The following is a 21946-nucleotide window of genomic DNA, read 5'->3' as shown; positions in this document are numbered from 1 at the left end:
GCGTGTTAACAATATCAGTTGATAGACTATAGGAATATAAAGAGCGCATTAACTCTATTTCATTAGGATTGAAACATCGTGCATATTGGCATTTCGGCAGAACAAACATCCAATTTATATATATATATATATATATATATATATATATATAACCATCTTTTGTCAGACTTTTCCCATTTACAGTGTCTATAAACATAATATTTTTCCACAATGAAATTAAAAAGAACGCTCATTTCGAACTGTAACATGGCTTTAAGCTCTCTTTCGCGCCACTGTAATTACATCCGGGGATCTCACTTGTCGTAAATATTATCACTGATTTATTGTAATGAAAATATACTTATATTATTGTTATGTTTACTACTTCTTTGTTCAGTTTGTAACGGATTATGAATTTTCGTACTTCCATTTTGATATTAATTTTTTAGTTTAATTGCCATTGGTTGTCATTACAAATTCATTTATTTTTTTAATTAAATATTATCAGCATTGTTGTTGTTCTTGTTACTGCTGCTGTTGAAACTGCTTGTTACTGACGTTGCTTACTTTTTATTAAATTTTGAAGTACATGTAGTTGAAAATTTATTTTTCGAAGTAATTTTAAATATGAAACATTTACTAGTAGTAACATCAAATTACGTCAGTAAACGATAACTGCAAAAGACACCCGAATCGTCCACAAGAAGCTCTTGCGTTCGTTTTAAACAGCGTGAGAAACATTTTTCCTTTCTTTCTCTCTTTGATTATGAAAAACACGATATGATCTCTTTGATGAACAAATTTTAACCCATAGTCAGCATTTTGTTTCGTTACTGAAATTATACACTTCTGGTGTTATTAGCTCTGTAAGTTTGAATGTTTTAGCTGGCGTTTAGAGTGTAACATAATTTGGAGTCGTTGAGTAGCTCGTCAAGGTTAGTTCCTCACAGACAAAGAGGTATAAGAAGAAGTAGGTCTTTATGTTATCTGAATACCCTTAACCTTAGTGAAAAAATAATTGTTACTGTTCTATATAAGGTGAATTTTTACCACCCCATCAGTCTATTGTCTCGCTAAAATATAGAATAGATGCATAATATCCAATTTTCATGCAAACAATTTACTTCATTTTTAATACTGTTTGAGATAAGGGTGAGAGAATTTTTTATTTTTAAAAAATCTGATTATCGGACCTCATGCGTCTGTCATCTTTGACCTTATAATGTCATTTATATGTCAATATTTTAGAACAAAGCTTAATAGATAGGTGTAGTCCTCTAATGTAAGATGCCTCCCCTGATGTCTGATGTCTTTTTTCTCATAAATCAAATTCATACACAAGCAAAAAATGTGTTTATAAGTTCTGTTATCCTACAGTTCAGTTGGCCGGAATGTGATGGAAGCAGAGAATGCCAATTTTTTTTAAAAAGTATGATAAGTATTTTGAATGAAACAAAGCTGTAATAACACTTTATTCTATATTAGTATATTTTTATTCATTTGAATGAAACAAAGCTATATGAACACTTTATTCAATATTAGTATATTTTTATTCATTTGAATGAAACAAAGCTATATGAACACTTTATTCAATATTAGTATATTTTTATTCACTTGAACGAAACAAAGTTATATGAACACTTTATTCAATATTAGTACATTTTTATTCATTTCATAATAGAAACATACTTAAGCTTAATCTGATTTCAGCATTCCTGGCTTCCATCACAACTGAATTGTAGGTCAAATGAAATTGAACATATTTTTTTGTTGTTGCTTATATAGATCAGCTGAGATAATCATCAGTCTATTTTCCTTTTGTGGTTTTGCTGAACAAAATCATAATTTTCCACACAGTGGAAAGTTGGATGTTTCTGCATCTGCTTTGTTTATAATTTGCAGATTTGTCATTTGTTACCCAACAGCAATACAGGCCAGTTAATCATTAAAACCCTGTTGAGAGGGAATTTTCACGGGTAACTATACCAGTACTTTGATGTGTAATTGCCTCTCTTTCTATAATATAAGCATGACTACCATAGTTTTGTAAAACAGGGTGTAAGGTCGCTTACATCAAAGCAAACTACAACTCAATTTTTATGGTATTAGTATAATTTTCAAAGCATTATTTCTGAAACTTCATTATTGTATTTTGGAGATATCATTAAAGTTTAGTGCAGTGGTGCCCATGATTCGAGTCCAGGGATGTACTTCATTCAGCATGTGCCCAAACCTACAATGTGCATGCACTCGTGCCATTGTGTAAATACGCTATCTAGACTAATTGTGAGCATTGAATCAAACCCTATTGTTGTTTATCGTTATCATACTCGGATCACATTTTAATTAATTAGTTATTTACAATTTCAAGGCAGTACAAAATAATAATTACTAGTGCATAAACAAACAATAATTGGGTCAAAAAATGGAGAGGTAGTGTTACAGCAACCTGCGAATGCTCATTTCTTGTCATCATCCGATCAAGTTATACACAAATCTGAATTAAGCAAAAACAATATGAAAACAGAAAATTAAATGAATTTCTTGACTTTTCAAATAAATTTATACTGTTTCTTTGTAATAATCAAACATGCCAACCCCAAGAGCGATATGCATGTAATTTTTGCCAATGTAAGTTTGCCTAAATAAATGCATTTGGAACTTACCACATGCATTTTGTGATCTCATCTCTGACTTGTGGGTTGGCTTATACGCGGGTCATGTACTTTATAGTGTTCATACCTGTTCAGTTTGGGAGGATGGCTTATATACGAATGGGTTTATATGTGAGTAAACGCAACATCATTGCTGCTCTTCATAAATTAGTAAGTTGTTAAATTGAAGAATCTGATTTTATTTTGTTCTTGTTATTTTGTTATTATATCATCTTTAAACTTCTAATGTAGCTGAAATGTAAAATGTAATTGTATAGTCAACGTTAGAATTGTTCACTATTTCGAACTTGGTGTGTTGTTTGAAATAGGAAATGAGTTTTAAAATATTGCTAGAACATAGTAACATGACTAAGAATCAAATTGTATTATAAGCAGACATATATGCTCCACATGTATTGTGTGGTAGGGAAAAACTTGGATAACTCAAAGGCTCTATTAACTAATTTATGGAAAGCCTGAACAGTACTGCAGCGTCAGTGCCCATATATAAGCCTGTGGTCATTGTACTTTAGCATCATTACCCATATACAAGCCTGTGGTCATTGTTTCTATGAAGGCAAAACCTAGAATCAAATAAAAAAGTATATTGTTGCAATAACTAATGTTCTGAAGTATTAGCAAAAAAAGAAGAAAATATGTCAGAGGTCAGACCAGCATTATGCAAGCTGCATTGGCAACATTGAACGATAAAGTTCATGTACTGTTGTTTACTCAAAAGAGTATATATACAACATTTGATCATACTGTTTCAGTGGCGATCAGACCTGGCACTCCTTATGGTTTGATTACATCTTACAGAAATGACCCTTAAAATATGGACTTAAAGGGTTAAAGCAAAAATTATAGAAATATTCATGTTGTGGTAAAATCAGGATACTGGCTTGTCTTTGTTTGATTTGGAGTTGAGTTTAATATTAGATTCAATGGAATTGGTCAGGGAACCAGGCTATCTTTATTGGAGCACATCAGATGCTTTAAACTGCACATATATTTTCATGCAAAACATCTGCATGATCAAGCTGTCGCTTAGGTGTCACTCCACATATGTACTTCTGGCATTGTGACAGGTGTTTGCATTTGCAACATGCAACATGCACAATGGAGAAACTGTTAGCAATCCTGTGCTACTTTTATGTATAGTGGCTGAAATTTCTTACAAGTTGTTGTTGTAGAAATCACGCATGATCTGAGCACATGCTCATGACAGTGGCTGCTCCACTGTGTTCAAAACACCAGCATGAACTAGTCCAAAGTACTCTAACTAAAGCAGTTTTTAAGATAGGGAAAACAAATTTTGCTAGTGAAAGCAATATGAGCTTCTCAAAGTGCAGTGAATGAATTATAAAATATGTAGAAAAATGTTATGGGCTCATTTTTTGTAAACAATTTACCTTTAAAGTCCAGGTAATGAAAATAGCCAAGCGGAGCTAGCAGTTTTTTTATATATAGATGCATATCTAAGTAAGGTCAATCTGTCCTTGGGATCTGATGGCATGATAAGGCTACCAACCTAGAAATCATTAATGTAGCCAAGACAACAACTATTGAGGCAATGCTGCTTAAGACCCAACTTCACTGGTCAGGCCACGTCATCAGAATGGATGGCACCCACTTGCTGAAATATATCTTCTTTAGGAAACAGGCACAAGGCAGAAGAAACAATGGCTAAAGATTCCAATGGGTACTCCATTGATAGTAACCTGGGTAATAAAATGGGCAACCAGATAACCCTTAAAAAAAGTTTCAGGTTCAGATCAAGACACAGAATAATGATAACAGTTCAAGACTCTTCTTGTGTGTGGATTTATTCATTGTCACAGGGGCATGTAACATTGCTTACAATTTACTTGTCATGCATGTACTATATAATAATACAGGGGAGGATACTTTTCTTCTTTCTCATGTCACCTATTTAAGAATCAACACTGAAATTTCAAGCTAGAGTACATAATACATTTAGTACCAATGCTTAGCTCATTCATTCGACTTTGTATTCCTGTCCAAAGTTTGACTTTCTATGATACCTGTAAGGAAAGCCAGACAGTTTTCCCATGCTGCCACTTGACATTGCCATGATTGCACCCACTTAGCATGCAAGTGCAGCTCACTGAATGGAATACTGCCTACTCATTGGCCAAAAGAAAATGATGTTCCAAACCTGTTTACAACTTATTTTTGTATTATTGTATAGTACATATATAACTGATCATTAAATTGGAAACAACGATACAAGCCCCTGTGTTCATTATTAGACCTCCATCTAATTTCCTTATTTTCTGCTTATAGTATGTACATAAAACAGTTCCAAGAAAACAGATGGGTTTCTTGAATGTGATACCACGAGTCAGAGATTCATTTTATTTTGATACCACATACGTATCAGACCAGTCCAAATTGAAAATAAATGGCACCAGATATTGTAATAAATGGACTTTATCGATGTGACTGATAGATGTTATATGACTTATAAATTTTAGAGGCAAGGGATTTTGTTAAATTTAAAACCCTATTGAATCCGGAAAAGGACAAATCAATAGCACTTTAAAAAAAATTGAAATAAGAATTTTGATAGTCATGTTTGTGAACTTTACTACTATTTGCAAAAGTTACTGTAGACATGTAGACTAGTTAAAGTGAGTGTTATTCATAAATAATTTATCAGTTTCTTTTTGTGTCTGCACTCTTATACTAACTACTAATCCACATGGATTTAGCTGATTTGTGAAAAAAAATTTAACTGAAGATCCACTCAAGTAGCAAAAATAAATGTACATTTTTGACACAGTTTTCTGTAATTATGTCATGTAATATATAGATTGCTCTTTTATTGCTCAGATCACGCTTTTTTGCCACTTATATTAGTAATAATTATACTTATTCCTTTCTGGGGGTTGGCATGTGTGAACCTACAACAAAGCAGTTCAGGTTTACATTAAATACAATTTCCCTCTGATAGGGTATCCAGGTAACTGTTTGTTAGGATCAATGGATAACTGGTAGAACTTTCCTAAAATTTTGAAATCTCTATCAAAGGCCGATCATGCAGGTGCTAAATTGAAAGACTGCTAATGTGGTGCAGCCTCAAACCTTCGAAGCTAGAAAGAACAGCAAAAGAATGAACCCGCTGACCTTGAAAATGAAAGCTGAAGCCAGCTGGAGGCAGACCAGGAGAGTCGCCACAGGTCAGCATCCGTCGCTGTAACTACAACAGACTTCCAATGTTCCATCTGTCATCAAATATGCAAATCAAGACTGGGACTTCAGAGACATGACCATAGATTACTGCACAGAACCCATTCTTTTTCAGTCACGAAGGACTGCTTTATTTTGAACAGCCAGAATAACCAGTGAGGAAAACCAGGGCAATTCTTTTCTTTAAAAAAATTGAATTCTCTGTAAAGTATGAAACTGTAAATTGTAACCTTATAGAAGTTGATAAAAATGGCATCAAACAAGCAATACATGGACATGTTCATATTGAAAGGGACGAGAAGCCTCTTAAATAGTTTTAAACAGAATATTCAGATTCTGGGGGGGGGGGAGCAGAAAGGGCAAAAATTAAGTTCATTGGATATCATGTGTTGATTGGAGTAAGTCTCAAGATGGGAGATATGATTATTGTAACCACATGAAATTGAAAAGCAAAAGCTGAGGATTACATCAGGTTGAGAGATAGCAAAAAGCTATAGCAATCCACGTACAGGTTCTATTAAATACTTTTATTTTAAAAAGATCCTTGGAAAGAAATAACCCATATGTCTGGCAACATGTCAAATGCCGCAACTGTGATTTGAAACTAGTGTGTGGATAAGTTGGCTTTTAATTGAAGATTGCATGACCCTCTAAAACAAGCCATGGGCATTTAATGCAAGTCACTGGTGGCAATTTAAAACAATCCATGGGCACTTGCAGTGTAAGCACTGGTGGCAATTTAAAACAATCCATGGGCACTTGCAATGTAAGCACTGGTGGCAGTTTAAAACAATCCATGGGCACTTGCAATGTAAGCACTGGTGGCAATTTAAAACAATCCATGGGCACTTGCAATGTAAGCACTGGTGGCAGTTTAAAACAATCCATGGGCACTTGCAATGTAAGCACTGGTGGCAATTTAAAACAATCCATGGGCACTTGCAATGTAAGCACTGGTGGCAATTTAAAACAATCCATGGGCACTTGCAATGTAAGCACTGGTGGCAGTTCAAAACAAATCATAGGCACATACAATATAGGGCACTGGTGGCTTTTCAGAACAAAACCTGCTGCATGTGTGGGACATTTAGAATTGGTTGTATAAATGCTGAAATTGCATGATGCCATTGGGATTTCTTGCTCATTTTTAACTTGTGCAATGGAAATGAAACTAAGTTATATAAAATATCCATAAATTTTTTTTTGTACAACTCTCCATTTTTGGCATGACAAAAATAAATTTTGTTTGCTATTTATAGCAGCTTAAATGTTTTCAAAAAACTATTTGGTGATTGTGGTGTAAATTCTGAATCATTCCAATCAATTTATTTAAGGTTTCAGCTTTTTTGTACAAGGCTGTTTTCAAAATCTCCATATATACAAAGTATTGGTTGACAAAACAATTTCAAATTATTCTTTCTGGAGCTTTGGATAAATGCAGTGTTGGCATTAATACTCTCCAAAATCACCCAAAGAGCATTAAACAGTAATCAAAATGGTAATTTATTTTACAGGAGAAGAAAAATTCAATGTCAAGCAGCCTTGGACAAGTCCAAATCTTGATATGTAAAATTTGTTGTTATTTGCCAAGAATAAGATATAGGGTATAAAGAAAAAGTCCAGACTTTTATTGCCTTTCATATAAATCTTGGTTCTGGGCAAATAGAATATATTTGGATGATTTCAGTCATTATTTAGTTAAAACTACAAATCTGGTATTGTGAGGCTTGTTCTCATGTAACAAAAATCCATTTTAGCAGGCTCAGTAAGTTACACATATCTATTTTCAAAAAAACATATTTCACTGAATTCAGTATGAACATTACAAACCATCAAACAAGGAGTCCAGTAGTGAGCAATATGAACACTGTGAACCTTAACAAATGGTTTAGTATGAATAATAAACTTTAACAAACATTGAGTCCAGTAATTTTATACCAGTAAATTTATTTTAAACACAACAGAAATTCCTATATCATTTGGTACCATTTGTATATTCACTGGTGGATAGTTTTCAGTAAGGAATTATTGACTGGCAATAGGTTATCATTGCTAATAATTTTGGTGAGGTGCTGGTAGCCAAAATCAACCATGACACCTATTTTGCCACAATATCTTGCTGACAGTTACCATAAAAACTGTTGAAAGTGGCCAGTTTGTACAGTAAATTATTTGCTTGCCTTCATCCACTGCATATCATACTTCTATGCAAAATTGAAATGTATTTACTTTCTCAGATTAATTGGGTCTCTTATTTTTGAAACTTGTAAATATAATTTTGAATTTGAAGGATATGTATTTTTTTAAGAGATTTTTGGCCATGGGAATACACTAATGACCACCGGTGTAACATTTTCAAGGTTGTGAAGATGTGAAAGGGGTTACATTACCAACAAAAACATGTTGCACATAATGTAGCATAAAGCCAAATACTAGTTAGTTTTAAAATAATATAAATTAGAGAAAGGGGAATTATTGAAGGAAACACTAGTAGATTATAGACAAAGATTACAGCTAAATGAGGGCATGATTCGGAACAGATAATGCCTTAAGGAAGTCCTTTTCCTGTACACTGAATAATCAAACATTTTGGGGCAAAATTTGATTACTTATAAAATTTTGTGCCAATTCAGATATGATTTAATGCATACACTATCATAAAAGCTTATTTCCACTTAGGCTGCATTTGCACTCAAGTTGCACTTGAAATGTCTTTGTAGGAAACACATAAGTGTCTTTTTTTTCGTCCTTGTTATCTGCTATCACCATCAACTACCAGCATGAGATGGATCTTGTCTGTATTCATTGTCAAATTTAGTGTTACACACCAACTCCCATGTACCCTTAAAATGAAAATTAAGCAATTTTCCACAACTTTTCACACAAGTAATCTACATTTCCTTTGATAACGATTTACTCTGAACAGGTTTCTTTTTCTGTATGTTTTGACAAAGTATAGAACATGGTCCACTACACTATATACACTACTACTACACTACATAGTATACACTTTTAGTAAAGTGTATATTTACTAGCAATACATCTTTTTCTGTGAACAAGACAAAGTATAGAACATGGTCCACTACACTATATACACTACTACTACACTACATAGTATACACTTTTAGTAAAGTGTATATTTACTAGCAATACATCTTTTTCTGTGAACAAGACAAAGTATAGAACATGGTCCACTACACTATATACACTACTACTACACTACATAGTATACACTTTTAGTAAAGTGTATATTTACTAGCAATACATCTTTTTCTGTGAACAAGACAAAGTATAGAATATGGACCACTACACCATATACACTACTACTACACTACATAGTATACACTTTTAGTAAAGTGTATATTTACTAGCAATACATCTTTTTCTGTGAACAAGACAAAGTATAGAACATGGTCCACTACACTATATACACTACTACTACACTACATAGTATACACTTTTAGTAAAGTGTATATTTACTAGCAATACATCTTTTTCTGTGAACAAGACAAAGTATAGAATATGGACCACTTTTTGGAAAGTGCATATTTTCCACATCTGCAGTTGCATAACAAGTAAAAACTGCATATTATATATGTCACTGCTTTATTTATATCTTTTTTCAAGAAACCCAATTTAAGTGGGATATCAAAATCTTATATTTTTGTTTCTTCTCGTTATTGTGTGTAATTTGTTTAATTTGAAGAATCAGCCAATTCAGCCATGGTACATTCAGTTTTCTGTAGTGAATTAAGAAATATTATCGACTGGAGATTATTTGTCTGGTTTTTTATTTTGATTTGTAAGTTTTCCATTTCTTTTTTTTTAGAGAAAACCACTATGTTCAGTGCTGTTGGAAAGTTAGTTGGCTATTTCTGGAACAAGGAAGAGAAAGAAAGTGTTGTTGTTGATACTTCAGTCAATGGGCAATCAGACTCTAGGGATTCTCATGCAGATAAAAATGGTTGTCAAAAAGAATTAGATGGCAAGATCACACATATTTTTTCCACTCATGGGATGATTAATGATGAAATTTACTTCTCCTTTGAAGATGTGATTGGTGGAGTCCGACCAAAACTTGGTGCTTCTGTTAGTCTTAAAGCTGTTCAGGAACATAAAGGTGGAGGTTGGCATGCAGAAAATGTTTATATCACAAATAAGTGGAGTGATGATGAAGACGAGCCAGCTGATAATGGCAGACCAACAGATGTCGTTGGAATTATCACAGAATTTGATGGCAGAATCTGGTATGTCAATGACTGTCACATATCTTTTTGTCTTGAGGATTGTGAAAAAGGTTTCCTGCCAAGTAAAGGGGACTGGATAAAAGCTGATCTGAAGTACACAGACTCCCCATTTCCACTAGCGTTAAATGTACAGCCGTTACGAGTGAAGCACACAGAAGGAGTTGTGTCAGCATTCCAGCATGATCACGGTTATATCGATGGTCAAATATTCTTCACGCCTGATATGTGTACTGATAACTACCAACCTCGAAAATGGGACCCCGTTAAGGTTAAGGCCATTGAGAGCAACCAAGGGGGTTGTAACTGGAGAGCTGTTTCAGTCACTAAGGCCGATGTTACATCTACAGCAGGGTAATTTTTTTTCTGTCTTTGCTTGCTAATGGCAGGACATAGATCGGGGTCCATGCTAGGCAAAGTTGCATCTTTTGATTCTGTCATCTTATTTAAACTTGCCCAAAAGAGTGGAGTTCATTTTGTCTTAACTTGATTTCTTGCCTTTTTCTCAGTCCATGAATATGTGGAGAAATCTCTGCTCTGGTAACACTGTAAGAAATACCCACCCTTTAAAGAAGTCAAGTGATATTAGTATTTTAATTTTAAATTTTAATTTACTTTCACTGTGTAAACATGAATGTGATGTGTCTTCTATTATTCAAATGAGAATAGAGTCAGTCAGCTGTCAGCTTCGATAAAAAAAAACCTATTTAGATTCTTGCTCGATGCCAAAGCTGGATTGATTTAGTAACTGTGAAGAACTTCATGGTTCTTTGGCATGAGCTGATTACAATATATGTTAAGTGCTGACATCTTATGAATATCATTGTGTGCAGTCAGTGCAATATCTTGCCTAACTCGTACATCATACCATGCAAATACAGAATGCTTTCCTTTTATCAGTACAGATATTATGATTGTTGTCAGTCATTGTCGTGAGGTATCGATTAAGAAGTATAGGATTGCTATCTTGAGGAACTCACCCATGCAGAGATATTGATGAATTTGGCACCAGTGATTTATGAATGTAATTCTTGTTTTTAAGCTGTAGTTCATGTTTACTTACAATAGAAACATAGTATGACTTTAAAAGGGAAGCAACTCTAACTTTGCTGTCCCATGAAATTGTGAGTGTTGCATGTCAATTTGATTTATGATCAAAGTTTCATAATTTTGCTGACTTGAACTTCGGCCAATATGGGTATGTGAGAAAGCTTGCCAGTAGCTTCTTGTGGGTCAGTGGTTCTTCTCGGGGTTTTCCCAGGTTCTTCCTCCACCATTAATACTGGCCGCCATGCATAGCCTATCGTGTGCTGAAAAATGGCGTTAAAGCCCACAACAACAACAACAACAAGAAGCTGACTTGAACTGAGTCCTTGAGAATGGATATTGTTAAATAGTAAAATACATTATTTGTGTAGGACAAGGGAGGTAATAATTTTGATTTATCAATGTAAGTTGAAGCACACATAGTCAGTGTACAAAACTTGAATCTCCATTGCTGTCTTGTGAGAGGTCTTAGTATGCCTTCATTGACAAGTTTATGAATGACCTCTTATTCCAGTCATAAGTTCACCCCAATACTACTACAACCATTTTGGAGGCTTGCATCCTGTTCGTCCTTGTAATGGTAGCATTCTTTATGTTTTTACCGGGTATATGCATTTTGAAGGTTTGATTTGCACCATTTTGAACATTTTGAGAGCACATGAACAATACCCAAGTCTGTTTTCAAACCAAAAGAAACAACATTGTATATCAGACCCAGTAAATATAGTCACACTATAATAATCCAAATGTCTCTTTCTAATATCAGTTCGCCATCTGAGCACACCAGCCATGTTTCCATATTGGTACAGCAAATCATTGACTTTTAGTTAAAAGAATTTTAAACCAGTGTTTGTTATCAGTAATACAGCCCCTGTCCGTATTGTGTTGCTTACCTTTATACAATGCAAATTATCCATGTAAGAAAATTCCATACCCACATTAGATGGAATGTTCTAGATGTCCGGAACTAGAAAGAAGACAGACCAAGACTGCTGCCAATTGTCATAGGTCCATGTCTTATGGATGACATCCTGTTCAGTTGAAATTTCATTACATTTGTAGAAAATTTGTCTTTGTTCATCTAAAGATTTGTTCTAGCGTTAAATTATGCCCTTGCCTATTGCTAAAGTGTTTTTGCTTCAATCTGTTGTGTTTTTAATCATAATATAAGCTGTCTTGTAGAGTTCTGCGCATTGTTTTGTCAGTAGTGCATTTATGTTACCCTTCCCCTTCGATGATACGGTAGGCCATAACTATTATAACCCTAGTTCATTACTTATTGATTTTTTTCTCTCAGTCTTCTGGTTAGGTATTTATCATTCCCTTCATATCCTGAATTGGTCTTGACCTCCATTTGTCATCTACATTACATTTTTTGAAAAATCTTGTTTGTCAGTTGACTGATATTACTTTATGAGTTGTAAACTTTCATGGTAGGTCTCATACCCTCAGTATCATAGTGAATTTGTGTGGTCGTACACCAGTAATTTAAAAATTGTAGTGAGTTTTGGTGGCCACATAAAACTTTTTATTAACCGTTATCTTAATGGTGATATTTGCTGGCCTCACATCGTTCATTATCGTCATATGACATAGTGTTGATGGTATTGATTGTGTCAGTCATCAGGAAAATCAGCATTTTTGAGTGTCGTTTTTTTCTTTCGTAGATTTTTGTTTTTACAGCAACAATTGTCACAGCATGAGCAGATTCTCGTATAGGAAAGATCCATGGAATTCATATTCAACCTGTCTTTCTTGTACTAGCTGAAAATGTCTGTCCTGTTGATTATGGTCAGAAGAGATATGGGAAGAAACTGAAAGCAGATGAACTTACAAGGGATGGAGGAAAGACCCTTATTTCTCCTCATATCTGGAACACATGGGATCCTTCTCTGAGTCCCATGTGACTCAGAAGAAGATAATAACTTCTCAATTCCAGGAGAAAATGGGGTCCTTCTATGGGCCCATTGGGTCGAGAAGAAGATGATCTCTTCACTGGAGAAGAGCATTCTCAGATCCCAGGAGGATTTGGGATCATTTTCTTCAGAAAGATATAAGGCCCTTTGATCCAATTCGATCAGTGCTGATGAGGATTCAGTCCAGAGTCCCTCCCAAGGGAAGAAATACTAGGGTGGAGAGTGAGTCACACCCCACACATAAGGGATGAACAGCATCCTGTCCGATGTCCATAGCCCAGTGTTAACAGAGAGTTAGTTGCAAGCTCCTGTTGGGGAGGATCATCATCCTCAACAAGTCCATAGCCAAGTGTTAACAGAGAGTTTGTTGCATGCCCCTGTTGGGGAGGATCATCATCCTCAACAAGACCATAGCCCAGTGTTAACAGAGTTAGTTGCATGTCCCTCTTGGAGAGGATCATCATCCTCAACAAGACCATAGCCCAGCAGTGATCCCACTCAATAGCTTGAGTAGAGCTCCTTCATCAGTTTGCAGTCACATTACTGGTCATTGCCCAGTGAATGGTCACCATTTCAGTGCATAACTGGCACTGGGCATGTGTCACAGGTCGTAAAGTACTGGGAAGCGGTCAATAGAGCCCCATTGGTACAGGGACAGGTATTGGGTCAAGACCCCCTACCCACCCACCCTTCCATGATAATAATAATAATGAAAACAATTTATGCTTGTTATTACTTAATATACTTTATCACAAGTAAATTTACTTCTCCCTGAATTCACAGATATTATGTGCTTGTAAACATTTGGCTCATTCAGTTACCATAAACAGATATATCTGTTTATTATTTACATTTAAGCTTGAAACTGTTTGGTGGTCCTCTGCAGAAGTCATTCATACAGGAACTGTGTGCTGACAAGAAAGGAATTAACATTACAAATGAGGTAGATTTTGGAGATGTTGCCATTGGCAATCAGCATACACTTGTTCTTTGGATCACCAACACCAATCCAGACTCTGCTTGGATCCTCAAAAAGTGTCACCTGACAGCTGACTGTTCCCAGATAGAAATTGTCCAGATTCGACATGGACGGGGAAAGAATTTTTCATTGGCAGAGGGGTGCAGGATATTTGAAGAGGAGATAACCTTACACCCTCAAATGCCACTTGCTGTTGATATTAGGCTAACAGGAAGGTATTACTGAGATTTATTGCTTGAAATTTGAAAGAAGTTTTCAGAGTCAAATTTGCATTATTAGCACATTATAGATGATTCAATCAGTGTTATAAATTGCTCAAGTGAAACTTAGTATTCTTTGCACATTATTATTGTTTTGAAATATTAGTCAGTGTAACTTGCTTCAGTGTACCCTCTCATTTTTATCCAGTGTCTAGTTAAACAATGTTTTAGTTTTAAATGGGAATTTTATCTCCCTAAATAGCCATGTCCTTTAAATAGCCACGTGTTTTATTCCAGTGTGTGGCTGGTCAAGAGGTTGCTATTTCAGTACCTTATATACTGTCTTATAAGTCCAACTGCAAGCAACATAGACCCTTATCTGGCATCACTTAATGCATTGGTAGATCATGGTCTGTGTTCTACTGAGTGCTTCTTACAAAGTGCATTCATCCAGATTTGCCAGTGCATTATGTAATGGCTCTATACAGTTTGCAGTTAGACTTAAATTATAAGTGAGTATATACGGTATATAAAAAATAGGATCCCTCTTCATTCAAAAAAATATTCCCATGTGGTGTCCAATATTCTTTTTATAATTATAATTATTTATATTATTTGCACAAAACAAGAACTCAGTTTACCTTGTGTAATAAAAAATTTCATGTTTACCATATATGTATGAACCTGCTAAACATTAAAAAAATATTTTTGGAAAATTTTAATTAATATAGAGAATTGTATTAAGTGATTTATGGTATATTTTATTGTTTAACAAGATTAATAATTTCATGCTAAATAACTCTTTTTGCATTACTCTCTGTGATTGTTATGTGACATTGCTGTATGTTATGCCATAGTGTGGCATATGCTTTTTCTGAGATGAGGTTATGATGCAAATAAGGTAATTATTTTGTGATAATCATTGTATCATGTCTTGGAAAATGTGCACAAATGCAGTTGTCTCAAGAAGTTTTTTACTACTTTTATTTCATAATTCATGCTACTATTTAAAAACCTGATACTTTTTTGGGGCCATTTTTTTATACAACTGTCATGTGTTGAGGTTATTATGTTGTGATGTTATCTGTCCATATGTCAATCTCTCCATCTGTTACCTGTTTTTTTTCTGCACAATAACTTGGGTTCTTTAGTATATTCAGTTACCAAACTTTGCAAACAGTTTGCACAAAAAGTAAGGAAGAAGCCTATGTAATAAAAATGTTTAACTTTCAGGAACACAGATTGTTGTTGTTGTTGTTGTAGGGTTTAACGCCATTTTTCAGCACACGATAGGCTATACATGGCGGCCAGTATTAATGGTGGAGGAAGAACCCGGTAAAACCCCAGGAAGAACCATTGACCCACGAGAAGCTACTGGCAAGCTTTCTCACATACCCACATTGGCCGAATCCTAGACTCTAACTCACGCAGACAGAGGTGAGATGGCAGTGATCCATAATGGAGAGCGCTTTAGACCACTCTGCCACTCAGGGCCCCAGGAACACGAATTGTAAAAAAATGAAAAAATGAAGGTTCTTGAAATTCAGTTGTGACACTGGAACCATTTCTGCATTAATTTAAAGCCATATACCATGCAAAATGAAGTCAGTGACCAGTTTAAAACTGTTTATAGTATTTTCCAGTTATACAGAGAAAATATTCCATTCACAATTGGTGATTTACATAGATACAACTGTGGCAAGAAAGTGAGAATGCTTGACTTGTGTGATTCTAAAAACATAAAAACATGTGCTTTGTATGATGTTGAGCTATTGTAAATGGGTAGTATATAACTTTCATAGAATGAACACTGATGTAAACAAATTTGGAAAATTATGTTGGAAATTCTATTGGAGTTATCCTTTTACAGCATCAGGAATTTGGTCAACATGTACCTTTCTTGCAGTGTCCAATATGGTCGGAAGTTTAAGAGATTGACATTGAATTTATCTGATTTTGGGATGTAACACATATAACATGAATGTCACATCCAAACATTGTGAAGAATACCTGATAATTTATTGTTTATTTCATTCTGAGGATCTCTGCATGATTTTAGATGTGCATATTTATACATTGAATGCCATTACTGTTCACTAATTCCATTGACTGTTTCCTAATACCACTGACTGCTCACTTCATGCCATTGACTGCTTACTTCATGCCTTTGACTGCTATCTTCATGCCTTTGACTGCTATCTTCATGCCATTGACTGCTCTCTTCATGTCATTGACTGCTCTCTCCATGCCATTGACTGCTCACTTCTTGCCATTGACTGCTCACTTCATGCCATTGATTGCTCTCTTCGTGTCATTGACTGCTCTCTTTGTGTCATTGACTGCTCACTTCATGCCATTGACTGCTTTCTTCATGCCATTGACTGCTCACTTCTTGCCATTGACTGTTCACTTAATGCCATTGTTTACTTAATGACATTGGCTACTCACTTCATGCCATTGACTGCTCACTTCTTGCCATTGACTGCTATCTGCATGTCATTGTTTACTTAATGCCATTGACTGCTCCCTAATACCATTGACTGTTCACTTAATGTCATTGACTGCTCACTTCATGCCATTGGGTGTTCACTTAATGCCTTTGACTGCTCACTTCATGCCATTGACTGTTCACTTCATGCCATTGACTGTTCACTTAATGCCTTTGACTGATGTCAACAGCTGGGCATTATGATGGCAAGTAATCATGATACCGGTATTTTGGAAATGATAAGACTTGAAAAAGTCCTTAACATTTTCCTTGAATATTTTAGTTTTTAAATTTGTTTTACTAATAATTAAAAAGATATTAATGTTATCTGTCTACTATTGACTATAAATGGCATAAGCATTTGTTGTCTAGTTCAGGAAATAATGACATACTGCCATTTTTTACAGACATGACACTTATTTTGTGATATTGAATTCTGTACCATATTTGAGTTGTTCTTCTTTGCTTCACATTCATTTAAGAAAACCTTCTGAGGCTGTGTCATCATCTGCCTTCCTTTTTGAAGTAATGGTGCAATTTTTCTTCCTAATCTCAATCTCTCCTATGTTTTTCTAGGTCTCCAGGCAAGGAAAAACAGCTCATGGTCTTTACTTTTGATGATTTCAAGATTGGCCGATACATTACTGCTAATGTATTAGACAGTATGCAGGTTATGGTAAACTCTTTCAGTCAGTACACAGGGGGACAAAGAGGAGGTTACTCCAGATACAGAGAGGCAGCAGAAAAAAAGACAACACCATGGGTGGTCCCTGGGGAGAGAACGAGGTTATTTCAGTTTACAAATTGGAAATGGAAGAATACATTCTCAATGAGTGTGTGTGTATGTGTGATTTGGATTTTTAACGTAGCTTTAACAATTTTTCAGTCATATCGCTATGATGTCTGCAGTGTGGCAGTTTATAGTGATGTCTAGCACTGGGGCATCATGTCACAGACATGTAGCGTGATTTCTCACCCAGTCATATTTTCCTGACACCAGGCCGACCAGTCCTAACACTAACCTCATAATGCTGAGCACCAAGCGAGGAAGCTGTTAGTACCATTTTTGTAAGTCTTTTGGTAAGACTCAGCCGGGGATCGAACCCGCATCCGAGGGAGACGCTTTAACCACTAGGCCACTGGAGCGGTCAATCTCAATGAAAGTAATGTTTGAGGAAATGGATATACAGTGTAGTGGATATTATTCATGGGTACAAAATTTGGCAGTTTTGTTCATGAGATTTTAATTTATCAATTATAATATTTAAGATGGTAACATTTTGATGGAAGTTAGTTTTTCAATCCTACTTTGAAACTTATTAATTGCTTAAGTTCTTCACCACTAAACATTCCCACTATATATGTTGCACATAAGTAGATAAGTGTTTTACTTCAATGTATAAATATTGTTTTTTTGTTGTTGAGAAGTTAAGTTAAAAATATAAAGGCATATGGTGGCATGTGAATTTTAAATGAAATCTTTACCTTGGAAATATATATATCTTATGTGTACAGCTCTCTGTTATGGATAATTTCTTCATAAATACTGTTTGCAATTATAAATAGATGATAAGTTATGGAAGGGACAAATCACAATAGAGAAGATTTGGCCTGTATATAATGCATGTAGGTACTACAGTGTTTCTTTTCTTTAAGTAGATTTAAAAGGAAGATCCAGCTCCCACAATTTCCAATTCCACCACATTTGAGAGACTGTGTATTGCAGAGGGAGGACCTGGTCACAATTTCTCCAGCCCTTGGAAAGGTAAGATAAATGTTCGAGGACACATTTGATTTGACTAAGTGTTAAAACATAAATGTAAAGTTTCCCATTCAAATACCAAAACGCTTCATGGGGAAGCATTGCCAATATTGACTTTCTTTAGAAATGCCAGCCATTCTTGGCATAATTATTCCCATTTTTAACCTTGAATTAAACCATTATTATTACTTCTCTCAATTTCCAATGTTCTGATTAGACAAAATTGTATATAGCAAACATCATCATTAACAGCAGTAAAAGTGCCCAAGCTTTTGTATCGTGCAGTTAGAAATCATATTAACTTAGCACAATGATCTACCAGAGAAAGTTAGAGATGTTGGAACAAATGGCAGCTGATTACACTTCACTGAAAATGTGTATTTTAGAAATTCAAAATGGATTATGAATTATATAAAAATTGGATGAATCTTATTCATCTGCAGTCTTTTCTAGATGGACTTGATTGTGTCACATGGCAAGATAGCTGGCTGCAGATGGTATTTTCAAGCAAAAATGTACTTTGAATCATTAAGGTCTTGTAAACGAAAAACATTGATAAAAATTGCAAGTATTTTTTATATATTTAAATTAAGTTTTTATAAATATGGCATTTGTATTTCATATTAGTTGGGGTTGGTATTGGCTGCTAGCTTAGCACAGAGGATGCATGGAAATGTTGTGTCAAAATTAGACTTTTTGCATTTGTATAAAATGTGAACTTGTTGCATCTTGAAACCTCACCCTATGACATTGTTAGTTTTGAGTATGGTTTAGGATGCCATGATGCCACCTTACATCCAACCAATGTACTAAGTGAGGATGGTAGTTATGTTGGTCCAGCTTGAATTGGACAATCAGTGCATTTCAGAGATGCTGCAAACAATGTGTGTACTGCACTCACCACAAATGCTATTGGATTTGCAAACATGAAGACTTGTACAAGAAATGATGTTGCAAATAATGGCCCAGGCAGTTGGCAGAATGTATACCCTTCCATTGTTTGAGTCTGTCCAATGAAGGTATGAAGTTAATGGGCATCAGTACCCCCATCCGATCCACACCCTCAGCATGTCTTAGCATGACCTTTGGTCCTGCAAGCCTAGGTACATGGGGTATGATACCAATCTTGATGGTCTGCTTCATCAGTCTTCTATACAATATACTGCCACTCTAGTTGGTGTCAGCTGTCCAGTCCAGATTTCCAGCTGCTCAGTTGGCTGTGCTTTTGGACTAGTGACCAGAGGTTCACCACATTGGCAATCTGTTCTGCATACAGACTGATTGTTGTTGTTGTTGTTCAGGGTTAAATGCCATTTTTCAGCACAAGATAGGCTATACATGGCGGCCAGTATAACTAGTGGAGGAAGAACCCTGGAAAACCCAGGGAAGAACCACCGACCCACGAGAAGCTACTGGCAGGCTTTCCCACTTACCCATGCCAGTCGAGCCTTGGACTTGAACCCATGCAGACAGAGGAAAGATGGCAGTGATCCGGAATTGTGAGCGCTTTAGACCACTTGGCCACTCGGGGCCCCCAGACTGATTGTACTTTTATATGTGAAGTCATGTGGATCCATTGAATCAGTATGTCCATTTCATGCCTGTGCCATACAGCTGACCTCAGATCCAACCATCCAGCTACTGATCCTGAAGCTTTCTGGCCATTCCTCCAGCTGTCTGTACCACTTGCTTAATTGCCAATTCAGCTGGCATGCCCAGTGTGCAAATCGTATCTGGTGGATGGATACCATACTTTACATAGTGACAGTGGCACAGCCATATCCATGCTGCTAGGAATAATTGACGAGGACAGCCTCGATTAATTGACTCACTTTGACCCACCGTATAGCATATAGAGTTTAGTGTCTAGTATCAAAGTAGCTGGTTAAGAAATTTACAGGATTTATCATCGTCAGAATGCTTACAACTTACCTTCTGTCTTCAGCCCAAGACAGTATAGGATAAAGAAATCACTGATCATCATTTGGACAAGGTCAAGGACCAGGAAAATTATTATGCTTTGCTTTCAGAGAAAAGTTGGCAGCATTGTGTTTGTCCCACTGATACCACACGCACCCAGATGTGTATATTGTAAACTTTCTAGGCTTGGATAAAAAAAATCAGGGTGGTGAACTTTTGCCCGACATATTGGATGCATCAGGGACATATGTTAAAAGTCCTGGATTTAATAAAAGAATTAACAAATACAGATTAGGAAGCAGATTGGAAGGTTTTTCCAGTACATTTCAGCATTATGGTAAAGAGGATAAGGATCAGTCAGACTTGAATTGGCCACAGTCACTCACCTTGTTCCACACGTGGAACATCTCATGGGCTCTGACATGGCTCAGCTCAGATAAGTTCAAGTCCTTGGCCAGAACCTTGCTGGAGATGCTATCTTAAATAACATAATTTTTTTTTTGCTGCTTTATCTTCAGCATGCATTGTGAGCAAGTTGAATGTTCTTTTGATGGACCTCAACTATCTTTAGTATGGATCAGACTTTTCTCAGTTCCTAATGATGTAGCCAAGGCTCCTAGCCTGGAATGGGGTACCGTTTTGCAGGCAATCAGAAGCTGGTCATTGGCTCACTCTTTTCATTTGAAAACCAAAAGAGGCTTCAATCCCAAATCTTATCTGTGCTTTTATGCACAACCTGAAATGCATGGAAAATGTGTGGGATCAGTTAATGCTTCATTCCTCAGGTGATGGCTGGGAAACAACAGTGTAATCATTTAATACTTGGCAACTTGGCTTAAGCAGGAAATATGATCAGTGACTCTGATCAGGACGAGATACACTGCATGATTTAAGTGGTCTCTGCAAGACTCAAATTCTAATTTATCATTTCAATCTGAGACATCATTGAAACTGTTAGCTGGGATTCACAGTCAACCTTCTTGAGTTTCTTTCTTCAGATTTAGGGTTACAAAGAAGGGAATTGAACCCGTAGGGTCCAGTGGTGGTGGCAGCTGAGACAGCCACCAAACCCATTTAATGATAGCACAATTTTGTTATTGTCTTGGGTTTACACCTTTCTGTGAGGTAACAACTAGAAAATGTCATTCATTTCGTATGGTCATTGTATTGGTATAATGTGACCATTTGTTTTGCTGCTTTGACATTAGGGTGTGGTTATCATTTATAGACTGAATCCAGCCATTATTACCTTGAAGGGTACCTAGGGTAGAAGTTGGATGCTATTACATTTTCCTTCTCCTTTTATCTATTCTCCTAACATTAATATGATCAGGGAAAGTATTCAATGGAGAAAGTATGTTGTTTTTGTAAATTATGTTTCTCCAAATATAATGACCTGATCATACTACTCTATAGCCACCACCCCCCATCCCAAAAATATGAGCATCGTAACTGGTATTTTACTCAAGTTTACCCTAGATAAACATCATGCATATAGGTGAAGGAATAAAAGGTAATTTGTGGGAGTTTCATTCCTCATTCCA

General features: G+C 35.7%; 1 protein-coding gene across 4 annotated transcripts in view; it reads left to right on the top strand.

Annotated features, from left to right (window-relative positions):
* Positions 1 to 573: 573 nt before the first annotated feature.
* LOC149799652 (RNA helicase Mov10l1-like) overlaps positions 574 to 21946 on the top strand; it is a 73556-nt gene continuing 52183 nt past the window's right edge. Inside the window, exons 1-6 of one of the 4 annotated variants that reach the window (XM_089958998.1) lie at positions 667 to 709; positions 5688 to 5836; positions 9676 to 10444; positions 13912 to 14247; positions 17297 to 17506; positions 18380 to 18485. In XM_089958998.1, the coding sequence (XP_089815124.1) occupies positions 5770 to 5836; positions 9676 to 10444; positions 13912 to 14247; positions 17297 to 17506; positions 18380 to 18485 (1488 nt within the window). In that variant the 5' untranslated portion in view covers positions 667 to 709; positions 5688 to 5769. Of the gene's footprint in view, positions 710 to 5687; positions 6002 to 9675; positions 10445 to 13911; positions 14248 to 17296; positions 17507 to 18376; positions 18486 to 21946 lie in introns of those variants that run through there. The other 3 variants (XM_089958997.1, XM_089958999.1, XM_089959000.1) reach the window with 3 other exon arrangements.

The sequence above is a fragment of the Sinohyriopsis cumingii genome, chromosome 5 (assembly GCF_028554795.1).
Source record: "Sinohyriopsis cumingii isolate HCF-2022 chromosome 5, ASM2855479v2, whole genome shotgun sequence".
Classification (NCBI taxonomy): domain Eukaryota; kingdom Metazoa; phylum Mollusca; class Bivalvia; order Unionida; family Unionidae; genus Sinohyriopsis; species Sinohyriopsis cumingii.
This window is presented reverse-complemented; position numbering and strand designations above follow the sequence as displayed.